The 15,149-nt window shown below is 45.1% G+C and overlaps 1 protein-coding gene across 3 annotated transcripts in view; it reads right to left on the bottom strand.

Annotated features, from left to right (window-relative positions):
* The window catches only part of LOC126475317 (DNA-binding protein D-ETS-4), a 164,094-nt gene that overhangs the window by 9,469 nt on the left and 139,476 nt on the right, over window positions 1-15,149 (bottom strand). Inside the window, exon 1 of one of the 3 annotated variants that reach the window (XM_050103098.1) lies at window positions 7,744-7,892. The exons of the other annotated variants lie outside the window; for them this stretch is intronic. Coding sequence (XP_049959055.1) covers window positions 7,744-7,770 — 27 coding nt within the window. The 5' untranslated portion in view covers window positions 7,771-7,892. Of the gene's footprint in view, window positions 1-7,743; window positions 7,893-15,149 lie in introns of those variants that run through there. 3 annotated transcript variants of the gene reach the window in all.

The raw sequence follows: 15,149 nt of genomic DNA on the forward strand, positions 1-15,149 counted from the left end.
CATAGCAGTCTCCAAACCCAGTGATTTATGGAAGAACAGCATAAATCAGCATGACCGAAGGGTAATTTGGACACCGTATCTTCGGGATCTGTGTCCCAGGGCGTAACCACAGTGCCACGACACGCTACTTGGTTTTACCAAGACTTCCAGTTCCATTTATTTTATTTTATTTATTTATTTTGTGAATTCCATACATGTTTGTTTGTGATCTGAAAACGAGCAGAAGCCCAGTTTTCTGTCCTAAGAACATTATATTGTTGCGATGGCGTGCTTACTTAAAGTACTAACCGAAAGTCCGCAGCTCGTGGTCGTGAGGTAGCGTTCTCGCTTCCCACGCCCGGGTTCGATTCCCGGCGGGGTCAGGGATTTTCTCTGCCTCGTGATGACTGGGTGTTGTGTGCTGTCCTTAGGTTAGTTAGGTTTAAGTAGTTCTAAGTTCTAGGGGACTGATGACCATAGATGTTAAGTCCCATAGTGCTCAGAGCCATTTGAACTAACCGAAAGGGGCCCCCAAAAACGGGAAATGGCTATTTGAGAGTACAATATGTAGGTCATTGCGGAAGAACGTCATTTGCTACTGGTGTGTGAGCGTTAGTTTCTCGATTTCCCGTTCCGTTCCGCTAGGGACATGCTGCCCGAGAACGTTTGCACCAATCTGCTTACAGCAAGAGACAGGACTGCCGCGAGCTGCGGCTAGTCACGTAGGAGGCTAGCAGAGCCCAGCGAGGCGCGGCTGCGGCCAACAAGGTACCGTTAGCCGCCGCCTTTCACGCACTCAGGGTCGCCAACACAACGAGCACACAGGCACGACGCGACGCGCTCCGCCTAACCCGATTTACTGCCGCACTAAAGCACGCGCACTTCTCTTCTCGTTAAACAGTGAACACGTGATACCGAGTGGCCCTTCGGACCACTACCACATTCACCTACGAGACAGAGTGCTACTGTAATAAATTATTCCTAACGTGCGCCAATTTCTCGAATATATTCTCAAATAATGGAATATGCTTACTCTCTTCCTTCGTCTTTCCTCACGTTTGCTGTAGTAAAATGGTCGAGATATATTCTGAAAGGATCAGCACAGATACTGGCCAGGAAATCTGTACCTGACCTGGAATTTTCTTGGCAGACCTACACTATCTTTGTCGAATCCTCAAATCGATATGAAAGGGCACAAGCAAATCCAATTGTTGTCGAATGAGAACGAGAGCGCCGGAGCACATGATCCCTCAGACTTTTTGTAAACATAAAGTCACCAATCAATATTTCGAGTCGTTTGTCGTTCTCGACCTCTTCCACTCGTACGCCAAACTTGTCATTGCTGCATTCAGCAGCAGCTCTACAAAATGCAATCTTTTCCCTCCTCTTGAATACCCCCCTTCCCAAATTCCTGTTTCCAGTTCCAAAGGAACTACACGTGGATGCCTTAGGCCTACTCCCATTTCCATGTCGTTTCTTCTGGTAAGAGTTCCCCATAGTATATTTTTTTATTAACTGTACCTTGCTTGGTTTTTCTGAAATGCTGAGACATCTTTCGAGCTTCAGTTTCATTCAGAAATAATAATATGTACTATATAATTAGTCTTTACAAGAAAAAAATGATGAAATTCATTTGATACACTTATATTTTTCGACATAGAGACATCTTCTATTGTCATGTGAAGTTACACTTCGTGTCCAGAAAATCGAAGCTGTTTACCAAGTCACGTTCTGCTACAGATTTTCGGGGTTACAAAAAACAATTCGGCAAAAATGAAGATTCCGTTCACTGCTAAGGGAGTCGCAAAACGAAAGGGCACAGGGCCTGTAGGTTGTTACGAAAGCATTTTTTTTTCTTTCTCTGCGTGGTCAACCGAGCAAGATTGTATAATTAAAACACTTGCGCTGCCATAGTTCTTTTCCCGCGCAGATTAGAAAGACCCTGTCGCCATATTTTGCTTACGCCCTTCAATAAATAAAGCCAGAACTTATCCGAAGTTCAGTTAAATAGCAAAATGGTTCAAATGGCTCTGAGCACTATGGGACTTAACTTCTGAGGTCATCAGTCCCCTAGAACTTAGAACTACTTAAACCTAATTAACCTAAGGACATCACACACATCCATGCCCGAGGCACGATTCGAACCTGCGACCGTAGTGGTCGCGCGGTTCCAGACTGTAGCGCCTAGAACCGCTCGGCCACCTCGGCCGGCTAAATAGCAAAATGTAAATACAAATAATCCCATTTGTTATGGGGTGCTCTTGCGCCATCCAATATAATCTGAACACTCAGCTTGTTATGAGTGAACACACAGTTTCACGCGAAAAGAAGAAACAAAGATAAAGAGTTTGGTGTGTTTCGTCGTAATCGAGATAATTAAACAGACAGATCGCAGGCATGTGACGACTATAATGGGAAAGAAACTGCCAGGGGCGCTGTTGAGACAAATGTCTGTGACTTAGGAAAACGTGGGAAAATCGAAATCAAGTTTACTTGAAGGATTTTTGAGATTTTTAAGCGGGGCGCCTCCGGAACGCAACTCCAATGTCGTAAGTACAGCGCTGCCATCCTCGATAGACAGACGTGGAATCCTGACGACGGTGCGATTGTGTTTATTTTTTCGACAACAGTGCATTACCAGAGGTAAAAAAAAAAAAAAACACCGCTTAAACCTCTCAAACGATCTGGATTGAACCACATCATGAAGTACTTTGCTCTTCTGGGAAAGATAATGTCAAATACTGTGTTGTTCCTCTTCGTGAGAAGTGAACACGGCAATGACAATGTGAACGAAACGGGACTGCCTCTCAGTAAAACGCTGCTAGCGGGCGCGGCTGTTTGCTATACCGTTAACTGACATTTCGCTTGCGAAAGCGCTCCACGTAAAACATGAACCAGTGATTCATCGATCGCGATTCGGTCGGCGCAGGATTAAACCTGCTCGGACGGGGGCTTTCGTCACGATGCTGGCTGCCCAAATGGAATTATCACAACTAGAGACAACCTTCATGATTCTTTCCCATCGGCTATGCACATTACGAGCAATACTAGCAATAGGAGAAAACCCATGTTAGAGTCTTTTAATAATTTATTATAGTTTATTTGCAACCAGCATAGAGTAGACTTGGCTGATGTCTTACAAAAATGAATCATAGCGCCATAAAGTGAATCAATCAACGCAGTGGATGGATTGAACATGTTGGTGCTTTGTCCAACGTTACGCAATTGGAATTTTCTCCAACTGTATAACTAACTAAGCTCACCAGTTACGAGGGCAACTCAAACTGCAAGGTGAAACCCGGCGTATGTTGCATCTTACCATATCCACATTTAGGGGATTGTCACATTCTGAGATAGAGAAAAAAAAATCGAAGAACTAATGACCTCTTTGTCAACGATACTTTAATTCTTTTGTTCCTTCCTTTCTATCCGATTGTCAATGAAATCCCAACCCGTTGAAGTACTATTTAATGCCTGACCAGTTCAGCTTCCTGCGTTCGTGCTGTTGTTCACGGCTACTACTGTTTTCAACAGCTTGTAACCAAGTAGGAAAGGGGGTTACTGTTCAATGCCCTGTCGACGCCGAAGTCATCAGGGACAGAACACAAGCTCGGTTGGAGCAGCAGATCGGCCTGACAGTTTAGAATGACTCTTCCCGACATTCGCCTGATAGCGAAAAGCATGAAATCAGGATGACCGGGTAGGGATTGAGCCACATTACTCCACTGTGCCACCTCGTTCGGTGAAACATAATGGGATGTGGCTAAACATTGATCGAAACTAGTTGCATCATTTTGTCTTGCAGAATTCTCATTTTGTAAATCGATGCACGAAAACAGTGTAAAAAGTGGCGATATCATCTTTTTATCTTGTTCATGACAGGGCTGCGAACGGAGCTACTCATTTCGTATCTGCCATTTGCCGTTTACTGCTTGATAAAAGCCTCCTTGTAACTTCCCTCCGACTGGGGGAACCAATGTTGCTCCAGCGATCTGTTAATCATTCTATCCATCGTTCATTAGTTTATCTCGGTTTTTTCTTATCTACTTGAAATTCAGGAAGAGTACTTCCTTGGACCATCGAGCATCCATTCGCATATCTGTCCACTGCCGTCCTGCGAACACAGCCATTCAGTGTTTGTAGTCACTCACACTTCCAAGAACAAGTTTATCCTCCGAGTGCTGTGCCCATGGTTGGGCAATGATAGGAACATATGTATTAGGACGAGTACTCGCAGGTACAAATATTTGAAAATCAGAATTGTGGTTATATATTCCGCTGCATCTATCGAAGTACTTAAGCAGAACTGTGAACAAAAGCAAGTTATGTCGTGCTCCCCTTGATCTAGTCGCTTCGACGCCGTCGCTGGCAACACTGCCTATAATAAAGGCCTTCGCGAGAAATAATGAAGTGGACTAGTCGGTAAGCCGTAATCGAGGCCACTGCTGTTGGGTGTGGTTAGCCATTGCGCAACAGCAACAACCGCCCCTCTCTAAAGAGGCATTTAAGATGGTAGTCGGAGGAGAATGTACAGAAAGGAACTGAGGCATCTCGATACTGCAATTAGCAGCTATGGATTATCGACCCAAAATGTACTCCGTAACAAAAATCGACTCCAAAACCACCATTGATTTTCCAACCAACCAATCTCCCGCGCAACAGTAATTCGTGGCCGTGCGGTTAAAGGCGCTTCAGTCTGGAACCGCGTGACCGCTACGGTCGCAGGTTCGAATCCTGCCTCGGGCATGGACGTGTGTGATGTCCTTAGGTTAGTTAAGTTTAAGTAGTTCTAAGTTCTAGGGGACTTATGACCACAGATGTTGAGTCCCATAGTGCTCAGAGCCATTTGAACAGTAATTCGCTTGCTGGGGAATAAAGTGCAACTGGAAAGTCACGGGTAAGCTCTGTGTTGTCTGAACCTACCGCGAATGGGCTAGCTGACCACAGTGTGGTGAACCTCGCGTTTTTCGTGAGGGTCGGTGGTCTTGTCGCACTTTCACTACAGCCTCCGTCCGTCCACTCCTGCGCTTTCTACGATCGAGAGAAAGTGGCCGGCCACAGCTAGGGGTTAATGCTCTGGCCTGAAGACACAGCTGTATCAGTCAGGAGTCATTGCACCACGACAAAAATTAGGGCGTCGGAAAACAAGAGGCTAATGAGTGTCGCAATCTTCACAAATTGCGATGGCAGTTCGATCAGGCAGAATGCTTTTCCTCCAAACTGCAGCCAGAAATGTTTTCAACAGTCTGAGTATGAGGCAAATGAAGCCATATCGATGAATAAGAAACGCAACAGGGCTTGGAATATTGTATAGTTCATGAACATCGTACTGCAATAACTCTCTTTTCGTAACGTCATACTTCCATTACTGAAACGCAGAAAAAACGAGTATTGGGCTGAAATAGCATTTACAATAACTTATTATTTCCAAGTGCCAAGCACCAGGAAGAACCGATGAAAGCATTTGTTGAAAATGCGGTACACAGCAGCATGGCGGCGTAGGTGCGATCCGATTCTTTGACCTTGCAGGCGTGAAAGCAAATCATGTAGCAGGGAATGTTGTTCAGCACCCAACAAGGTTGATAGATTTTTTACAACAGCGCTCGTAACTATAAAAAATGTTAGGTTGCTCACATTACAATACGCCGAAAATTATTTAATTAGTCACGAGAACTGAATTAATATTGGAAACGTTAAGCTTTTTGAATTTCATCATACGTATTATAAGATTCCTATTCCTTGCTCACTTCGCTGAAAATCTCTCCTTGTTGATGACGGATTGTTTCAGCATTAGCATTGTTTCGAGTGGGATGGGCAGAGTCAATTAAGCGGAATCGTTGAGATGCCACAGTTAGTTTACTGCTTCCTTTGTCGAAAAGAGAAACAAAATCATGTCACGAGATTAGAATAAAACTTCAACTTTCAAAAATGCACAAATCGTGGAGAATTACACTTCATAAGTCTTCTTTCTTTAGAATACGTCCTCCGACAGAAAGTTCGGTTCCACAACCTCTGTAGACCCCCTTCAACAGGCGCTCAAAACCAAGCAACCGTAAAACTCATTTTTGAGAACAGAGATGCGTAATCGAGGGTTGTGGCGCCTCACGGAGGTTGTGTCGACACAATGGTGATCTCTCAGTGTTCAAACTGAAGTTTCATACTGCCAGATGCTGTGGCTCTTGATTGAAAATAAACTGCATTTACTTATTTTATTTTATCCGTGATTGGTCGACACGCAGTGGTAAGACGAAAACGTGATGGAGCCCAAGTGGTTAGTGGTTGGCATCAGTAGTTGCTGGCGCACAGGTCGTGGATTCGGTTCCGAGTGATCATGTCACAAATCTGCGTAGTGGGGCCAAAGTAGAAGCTGTTTGAATCAACAAGCAATTAAGTTGGCGCGGAAGGCGTCAAATTGACGCCAAATTGAAACGCTTGCACGAAGCTGGGAGCCATATACAACTTTGTTTATTCACTACAATGGATTTCCTTCATCATCAGAGAATGTTTAACAAGACCACATCGAATTAATGGCCTCACCGAACTTAACTATTTTGATGATGACTAATTTTCACTACTCATCCAAGTACCGCGGGTACTGTAATCGATCACAACTGCAAAAGTCAAGATTTGGATTTCCCTCAGTCTAACGAAATTTTTCAGTGGCTGTGTAGCGTGTAACTCACACGGTCGTTTCAGTAGCGTAAGGCCAGCAGCAATGACATCGCAAACATACATTCACTTTACTATTTTCTGGAGGCCTCACGGCACCGAGAAGGAACTAAGGGGTCGATTGAATAAACAAAAAACAGAGCAATAACAAAAACTTTAATCGTGAGCTCAGGCTTTTGCAGATGACGTAGTTACCTTTAATTTGTTTGATAAAAACTGCACAGATATTCAGTCAGATCTTGATAAATTGGCTGTTTGCTCTGGATGTTCATTAACGTAAAACTGTGCATTTTACAAAACCCAGGAATGAAGTATTGTATGATTACAATATCTGTGAGACAATTGGAATTAATCAGATCATACAATTAACAAGGTGAAACGATCTGTGGAGGTTTGAAATGGAATGATCGCATAGGATCAGTCTTAGCTAAAGCAAGTGGCAGACTTCGCTCCATTTAGAGGATACTGCGAAAATGCAGTAGAGCTACACAGGTGATTGCTTGCGAAACACTGGTGCGACTGTGTGGGACCAATACCGAATTATAAAGTACAAAGAAGGGCAGCACAAATGGTCTCATGTTTGTTTGATCCATGGGAGAGTGTCTCACAAAGGCTTAAAAACGTTAACTGGCAGCCTACTGTCTGCGAAAGCCTATTTGCAATGATTCGAGGAGAAATATTTCGGGAGAAATCTAGGAGTATTACACATGCATATCGCAGCCTTAGGGACCGCGAAGGTTAGACTAATTACAGGCAGCATAGAGCCATTTAAGCGGCGTCGCTTCACGCGCTCCAACGCGAATGAAACGGGAAGAAAACCTAATACGTGTTACTTTAGGAAGTACGCTCTGCCATGCACTTCACTACTTTGCAGGGTGTAGATGCAGAAAGACGGAAGACGCGAACTTCTGTGTTCCAGGCACCACCGAACTGTTAGAAGCGTAATAACGCAGCCCGAGGCACGGGTGCGATGCACACGTAGTGCTGTTGAAAGCAACACCTGGCGGCACTGCAGCGCTTTCAGCCGAGAACAAAGCATTTGGGGTGTCATCTGCGCGCTGCGTAGAAGTAGTAGAGGGGTGGTGCGGGGCTCACCTCTGCGGACTGACAGTAGGGCAGCATGGCGACGCTGGTCCGCGCTGTGGGTGCCCGCGATGGCGACTGCTGCCTGACTGAGTGACTGGCTAGGCGGCTCGGTCCGCGCCGCGCGGCGTGCCGTGCTAGCTCTATCCTAGCTAACGGTTCGCCCCTGACTCACGGCACGCACCTGCTCTGCTGCGCCGCGGCGCGCCCACGCCCTCACCCTCCACTCCCCTCACGGCCCTGCTCCACCAATGGCACTCGTCTCTCGGCCGCTACTGCCCCTTCGCCGCGCGTCTCTTTCTGTACCAGAAGATGCGGTATGCCGTGTTTCTGACCACGCCCATATCTTTTCCTTTGTTCGCTCTTCGCCGTCTGGCCTTCCCGAGAGAGGTGGCGCAACACACACACACTGCTCGCAGTATAACGCGAAGAATTCCTTTCTCTTTATCCAAGTAGCACTGTTGTTTGTGGCGGCAGCAGTACGGACAGCCCACATATTCGGTCCTATGAATAAGAATAAAAAAAAAAAGAACCCCAAGATTCTCAGAGCAAAAGAACATTCTCTAAGAAAGTTCTCAATTCCATATGAATAAAAAATTCGAAGCATATTTTCTGATGAACGACTTTCTTCTCACTACCTCCCTTCATTGAGAAGGTCCTCGGTGTGACTCGTCTGCCGTGTCTGGCTCAGAACGCACGCATAATGTTACATTCCATTCAACTTGTTCAAACAGGCGAACTATTCAGTGTACAAATATGGAACTGGCAGCAGTGTGTTCAGGAAGACTTACTCTATGTTTCGACATTACTTTTATATGCGGCAATAAATTACACTACTGGCCATTGAAATTGCTACACCACGAAGATGACGTGCTACAGACGCGAAATTTAACCGACAGGAATAAGATGCTGTGATACGCAAATGATTAGCTTTTCAGAGCATTCACACAAAGTTGGCGCCCGTGGCGACACCTACAACGTGCTGAAACAAGGGAAGGTTCTAACCCATTTCTCATACACAAACAGCAGGCGTTGCCTGGTGAGATGTTGTCGTGATGCCTCGTGTAAGCAGGAGAAATGCGTACCATCACGTTTCCGAATTTGATAAAGGTCGGATTGTAGCCTATCGCGATTGCTGTTTATCGTATCGCGACATTGCTGCTCACGTTAGTCGAGATCCAATGATTGTTAGCAGAATATGGAATCGGTAGGTACAGGAGGGTGATACGAAACGCCGCGATGGATCCCAACGGCCTCGTATCACTAGCAGTCGAGATGACAGGCATCTTATCCGCATGGCTGTAACGGATCGTGCAGCCACGTCTCGATCCCTGAGTCAACAGATGGGGACGTTTGCAAGACAACAACCATCTGCACGAACAGTTCGACGACGTTTGCAGCAGCATGGACTATCAGCTCGCAGACCAAGGCTGCGATTACCCTTGACGCTGCGTCAGAGACAGGAGCGCCTGCGATGGTGCACTCAACGACGACCCTGGGTGCACGAATGGCAAAACGTCATTTTTTCGGATGAATCCAGGTTCTGTTTACAGCATCATGATGGTGGCATCCGTGTTTGGCGACATCGCGGTGAACGCACATTGGAAGCGTGTATTCGTCATCGCCATACTGGCGTATCAACCGGCGTGATGGTATGGGGTACCATTGGTTACACGTCTCAATCACCTCTTGTTCGTATTGACGGCACTTTGAACAGTCGACGTTACATTTCAGATGTGTTACGACCCGTGGCTCTACCCTTCATTCGACCCCTGCGAAACCCTACATTTCAGCAGGATAATGCACGACTGCATGTTGCAAGTCCTGTACGGGCCTTTCTGGGTACAGAAAATGTTCAACTGATCCCCTGGCCAGCACATTCTCCACATCTCTCACCAATTGAAAACTTCTTGGCTGGTCAATGGTGGCCGAGCAACTGGCTCATCACAATACGCCAGTCATTACTGTTGAAGCTGCATGGGCAGCTGTACCTGTACACGCCATCCAAGCTCTATTTGACTCAATGCCCAGGCGTATCAAGGCTGTTATTACGGCTAGAGGTGGTTGTTCTGGGTACTGAGTTCTCAGGATATATGCACCCAAATTGCGTGAAAATGTAATCACATGTCAGTTCTAGTATAATATATTTGTCCAATGAATACCCGTTTATCATCTGCATTTCTAGTTGGTGTAGCAATTTTAATTGCCAGTAGTGTATACCCTCCACCACTTGTGCTGCCATCTACCGTCTGTGAGTGACTACTGCACTTTGATGTGATCAGGTGACTATTCTCATTACATAAATAATTGAACAGTTTGCAGCCTGTTCAATATGGACGTAATTTAATTGCAATTACGGATTCCAAAACTTTTAATATGCGTATTACATGGCTTTCAAATCCATTGGTTTTCTTCCTAAGGTATTTTTCAAGATCCATTATCTATGGCCTCCTTTTTATCTTCCATATCACTAGCCTAATGTTGCACTAGATCCTCAGCAATAATTGTATAATTTGTAATGAATTAAGTCAGTCTTATAATGTAGCGTTTCTCAGACCTTTTAAAATGCTAAAAGACTTCACCTCAAAAGGCCACACTCGCCCGCGAATGGCATCGAAAATGAAAGAAATTGACAAATACAAGGATTTGTTGAGACCCTGTATTCAGAAAAAGGATGTGACATGTTATCCGCAGAATGAATAACTCGTCTTAAACCTGTACAAAATATTTGTTAGTCATCAGTAGTTGATTAAACAAAGGAGATTTCAACTTTGCACGCAACGCTGCCTATGACCACCCGATTATTAGTGTTGCGCAACGCTCTTCAGGAGGGGGGGTGGGGGGGGGGGGGGAGGGAGGAGGAGTGGGAGGAGTCAAGTCAACTGGTTATTTGGGCGTCTGGCAATGCGCTGTCTGCCGTAGCAGGTGGGCCGGCGACCCACTGCGCCTCGCGTCCTACTTGTCGCACGCTTGCCAACCTTCCGCCATGACACGAACAAGGCCGCGTAACATCTTCACAGCTGTATGGAATCTTATTGCATGGATGCAAGGTTCACATTACCATGATGCAGAGCATTCTGAGTGTGGCTTATTGCACGTGACAAGATGCTCTATTTTGTTCCTTTTTTGTGGCTCTTCATACTGTTCCTAGGTAATTTAATCCCTTAGAAATGTAGTTTTCACACCAACATACGAAAATCAATATTGAATTCAACACTGCAGCTTGAGTCTAATGTTGTTACGAAATTATTTCTCTCTATTTAAATACCGCAATCCAGACGAAAATGTCCGAATTAATATATGTCGGTCAGCACACAAAGTGTACTACTTCAGAAGCGCGGTTCTGTGAGTTTTGTAAAATACCCATCAGTGGTTCCCATAAGTTCACTACACTAAAAACATATACTGTCACAAATTTATTTGCTTGTAACAATACGTTTCCGCTTATTCAAGCCTCTTCTGATGGTAATTTTTTTTTTATTCTCTTTGTCCAGAAGACATGCGTAACACTCCCATCTGTTCCTGTTTCATCCTTTGCAAGGTAACCAATTAAAAGAAATCGTTTTACATCGTAAAAATCGCTAACCGTAAACTATCTGGCAGATGCAATCGTCCTCGCCTTTTTTTGGTGCAGGGCCACAGACTTCGGCTCGCTGCGGTGGTTGTTGTTTGTTTCTTGTAATTGATGGGCCCAAATCTCTTAACAACAAACTGTCGCTCAAAATCAGTTGCAATCATTTTAAAACGCGTCAATCATTCATTTTCGCGTTTGCCTTTAGACAGCATGCAGCAAATTTGTCTATAATCCTGCTCGAAAGCTATTTGGTAGATGCTTCTTCATTTTAAATGTACTGGACTCTTGTATTCCTATGGCCGTAGCTATTTTGTAAACTTTTAATAAATGTTCAGTATTTTTCTCGTTCTTTAATCTGAGGAGTAAAGCGGGCTGTTTGAGATCCAATTCTTATCAACAAATTGCCCACGTGTGAGTAAAAAACAGGAAATTTTGCTGTTGGTATTAGAGCATATTGTGATGAAACGCGTATCTTACATGTAAAGTAAAACATCGTACACAGAAAATCATTCCGCAGATTGCCACAGTACTGTACACTGAACATAATAACAATATCGATGAGAGTGATGAGACGTGTGGCTGTGTACTCGAATTGCAGTTGTGGACGCAAGCGACGCGCTGCAGTGTAGTTGTCGCGCATGTCAAGAGATGGCGTTACATGGTTGACTTAACCATTCATCTGTTTCCTCTCGTTAGCTGCTTGCCAACTAATGAAGTGCAAGATTTCTACAGCTGCCCCTATGGGCCGATAAGCAAAATATCGCTGTTTCTTATGCTAATGACTGAGCAAAACTGGACTATGATGTAGCGTGAAAATATCGAGATTGCTGCTTTAACCGCAGCAATACAAAGGCACTTTCCATAACGCGAGTTACCAGGGGGGAGGGGGGGGGGGGGTACTTTACGCCTACCCTAAAAACAATTTAAAAAATGACAAAAGTCGTTAATGTTGTTGGAGTATGCTAACAACATACTTTTAAAGAGGTAAGTAGAGTCCAGGATCTGAAAATATCTTTTAGCTCACTATTAGCAATATCAACGCACTTTCAATAATGTGTTTTATCAACTTTTATGACAACCACAAAAAATTTAAGAAAGCAGATTTCATTGCTGTTGCTGTTGCTTTTTAAGGAGATACTGGTGCGTAAGTAAGGCCATGAACCTAAAAATATTGAATACGACGTTCATTGGGGAAAGTGACTTCCACTACCTAATATTTTTGGGTAAGTTTAACTGAAAAATTTAAAACGTATATGGAATATGTAGAAGAATACACTAAAATATATATTTTTCAAAATTTTAAAATTTAAATTAATTGAGTATATTACAATATTTTTAGATGTTGGGCATGAAGCACCTCCCCTCGCCTTGGCATTGCTAGAGATAGTTTTTACTCGACAATAAACTTACTTACGCTGTTCAACAGTCTTCTTATTTACTATAGAATTAATTCAATCTAAGCCCCAGTCAGCATAAGGGTGATGTGCCGTTAAGTAATTCCAGTTCTTATTATTTCTCATTCCATTGCCACCAATTTAATAATTGTTGCAACGATTCTCTGCTTCTACATTCAGATCGTTTCCCAGCTGTTCGAGGCTAACCCTATAATTGTGTACAGTGTGTTGCTAGAACTAAACACTGACACAAAAAGGCCAACGAAGCATCGAATCACAGATTAACTGCTGATGCAAAAGGCTACATCTAAATCTTTTTTCTCTCTATAAAAAAGCAATTTTCCTGTGGAGACTATCTGTTTGAGAAACACTGATCTTCGAAGCAACAGTTACTTTTTTCAGTGTTTGCCAAAATGAGATTGGGAAAACACCTCTCTAACGCAATCAGAATTCTCCATGTCTTGCGCACTCAGCGTAGTGCCTATTCTAGAGCTGCTTCTCCACATAGAATGCCAATGATTACCGAGCTTAGTAAGACGTACGTACCAGTTGCTTAGCCAGGTCGCAGATTTTGCCACCATCAGAGCTCTTGGGGTACCGCAGCGAGAACTGAGCTTGCGAGCCGCGCATGCTAAACCTCTGCAGACGACTGGCCGATCGTCTCGCGAGATCGGCATTTTTTCCGGGCTTCCCTCCGCTGGCCGGAAGCTCCGGTGACGTACCGGCGGTCGCTCTGGACGCCTTCTTTCCTCGTGTCTTCCGGCACGGGAGTCTAGCCGGTGCGCGAGTCCCTGCTCAAGCGTCATCAATACCGCGTACTTTTGTTTCTTCTTGACGATTTTTGCTGGAAAACCGTTCCGACAGCGTCCTCATCTCCTGGAAGCGTCAAGTCAGCTACTGTATTATCTGCGCGGTATTCTATACACTGACGGCAGTTCCTTCATGAAAATACCTTAGCGAATAGAATTCTCCCCAACCGTGTTTACCCGCTCTAAGTATATATCTTAGGTAGGCGTTACAAATTTTTCGCGTCGGTCTCGAATGACATGAGAAGTAGAAAACTGCAACGAAGGATATGGGAATCCATGTACATGAGCGAGCTGAAGACGGAGATAGACGAGCAAATAGTCGAAGTAAGAACCTCCCTGCGATGCCGGGCAATTAACTGACAAGAATTCTTCAGTGTATTATTCTGCACTGCTTAATCTGTCATCCGCAAGCACCACCATTTGGTCTCCAGGTGAGCTCTTACCATTTTGGTCAGTTCGACAGATGTATCTGGGAGCAAATAAAATGTTGTTTGCCTCATCGCGGTATGTGAACTCTCGGAATTTTAATCGGTAAACCTCTCTGTGATACATAAAGCTCCTCTTGTAGCGACTGTCACTATAGTTGAACTAGCGTCTTCCTGCCGAAATGCGCTGCTCTGCTTCGGATCTTCTCTCTTTCTGTCTCTGAGTCTTATTTGATAATGTCCCCGACTGACGAGTAGTATTTAAAAGTCGCTAGAATATGCGTTTCGTAAGCTACACCTTTCTTGATTATTAATATTTCCTTCGGAGCATCCAATGAATTTGCGTAGCATCTGTTTTCCGACGACTGGTTGCATGTATGTTCTCCATTTCAGGTCGCTCAAGACGTGTATTTCTAGATATTTTACTGTTGTAGCTGTTTTGCGGCGATTGACGGCTAATAATCGATTAATAATGAGCATTTGTGCTTATTTACGCGCACTTACGTTTCATTTACATACACTCCTGGAAATGGAAAAAAGAACATATTGACACCGGTGTGTCAGCCCCACCATACTTGCTCCGGACACTGCGAGAGGGCTGTACAAGCAATGATCACACACACCAGGAACCGCGGTGTTGGCCGTCGAATGGCGCTGGCTGCGCAGCATTTGTGCACCGCCGCCGTCAGTGTCAGCCAGTTTGCCGTGGCATACGGAGCTCCATCGCAGTCTTTAACACTGGTAGCATGCCGCGACAGCGTGGACGTGAACCGTATGTGCAGTTGACGGACTTTGAGCGAGGGCGTATAGTGGGCATGCGGGAGGCCGGGTGGACGTACCGCCGAATTGCTCAACACGTGGGGCGTGAGGTCTCCACAGTACATCGATGTTGTCGCCAGTGGTCGGCGGAAGGTGCACGTGCCCGTCGACCTGGGACCGGACCGCAGCGACGCACGGATGCACGCCAAGACCGTAGGATCCTACGCAGTGCCGTAGGGGACCGCACCGCCACTTCCCAGCAAATTAGGGACACTGTTGCTCCTGGGGTATCGGCGAGGACCATTCGCAACCGTCTCCATGAAGCTGGGCTACGGTCCCGCACACCGTTAGGCCGTCTTCCGCTCATGCCCCAACATCGTGCAGCCCGCATCCAGTGGTGTCGCGACAGGCGTGAACGGAGGGACGAATGGAGACGTGTCGTCTTCAGCGATGAGAG

This window comes from Schistocerca serialis, chromosome 4 (genome assembly GCF_023864345.2).
Source record: "Schistocerca serialis cubense isolate TAMUIC-IGC-003099 chromosome 4, iqSchSeri2.2, whole genome shotgun sequence".
NCBI lineage: Eukaryota > Metazoa > Arthropoda > Insecta > Orthoptera > Acrididae > Schistocerca > Schistocerca serialis.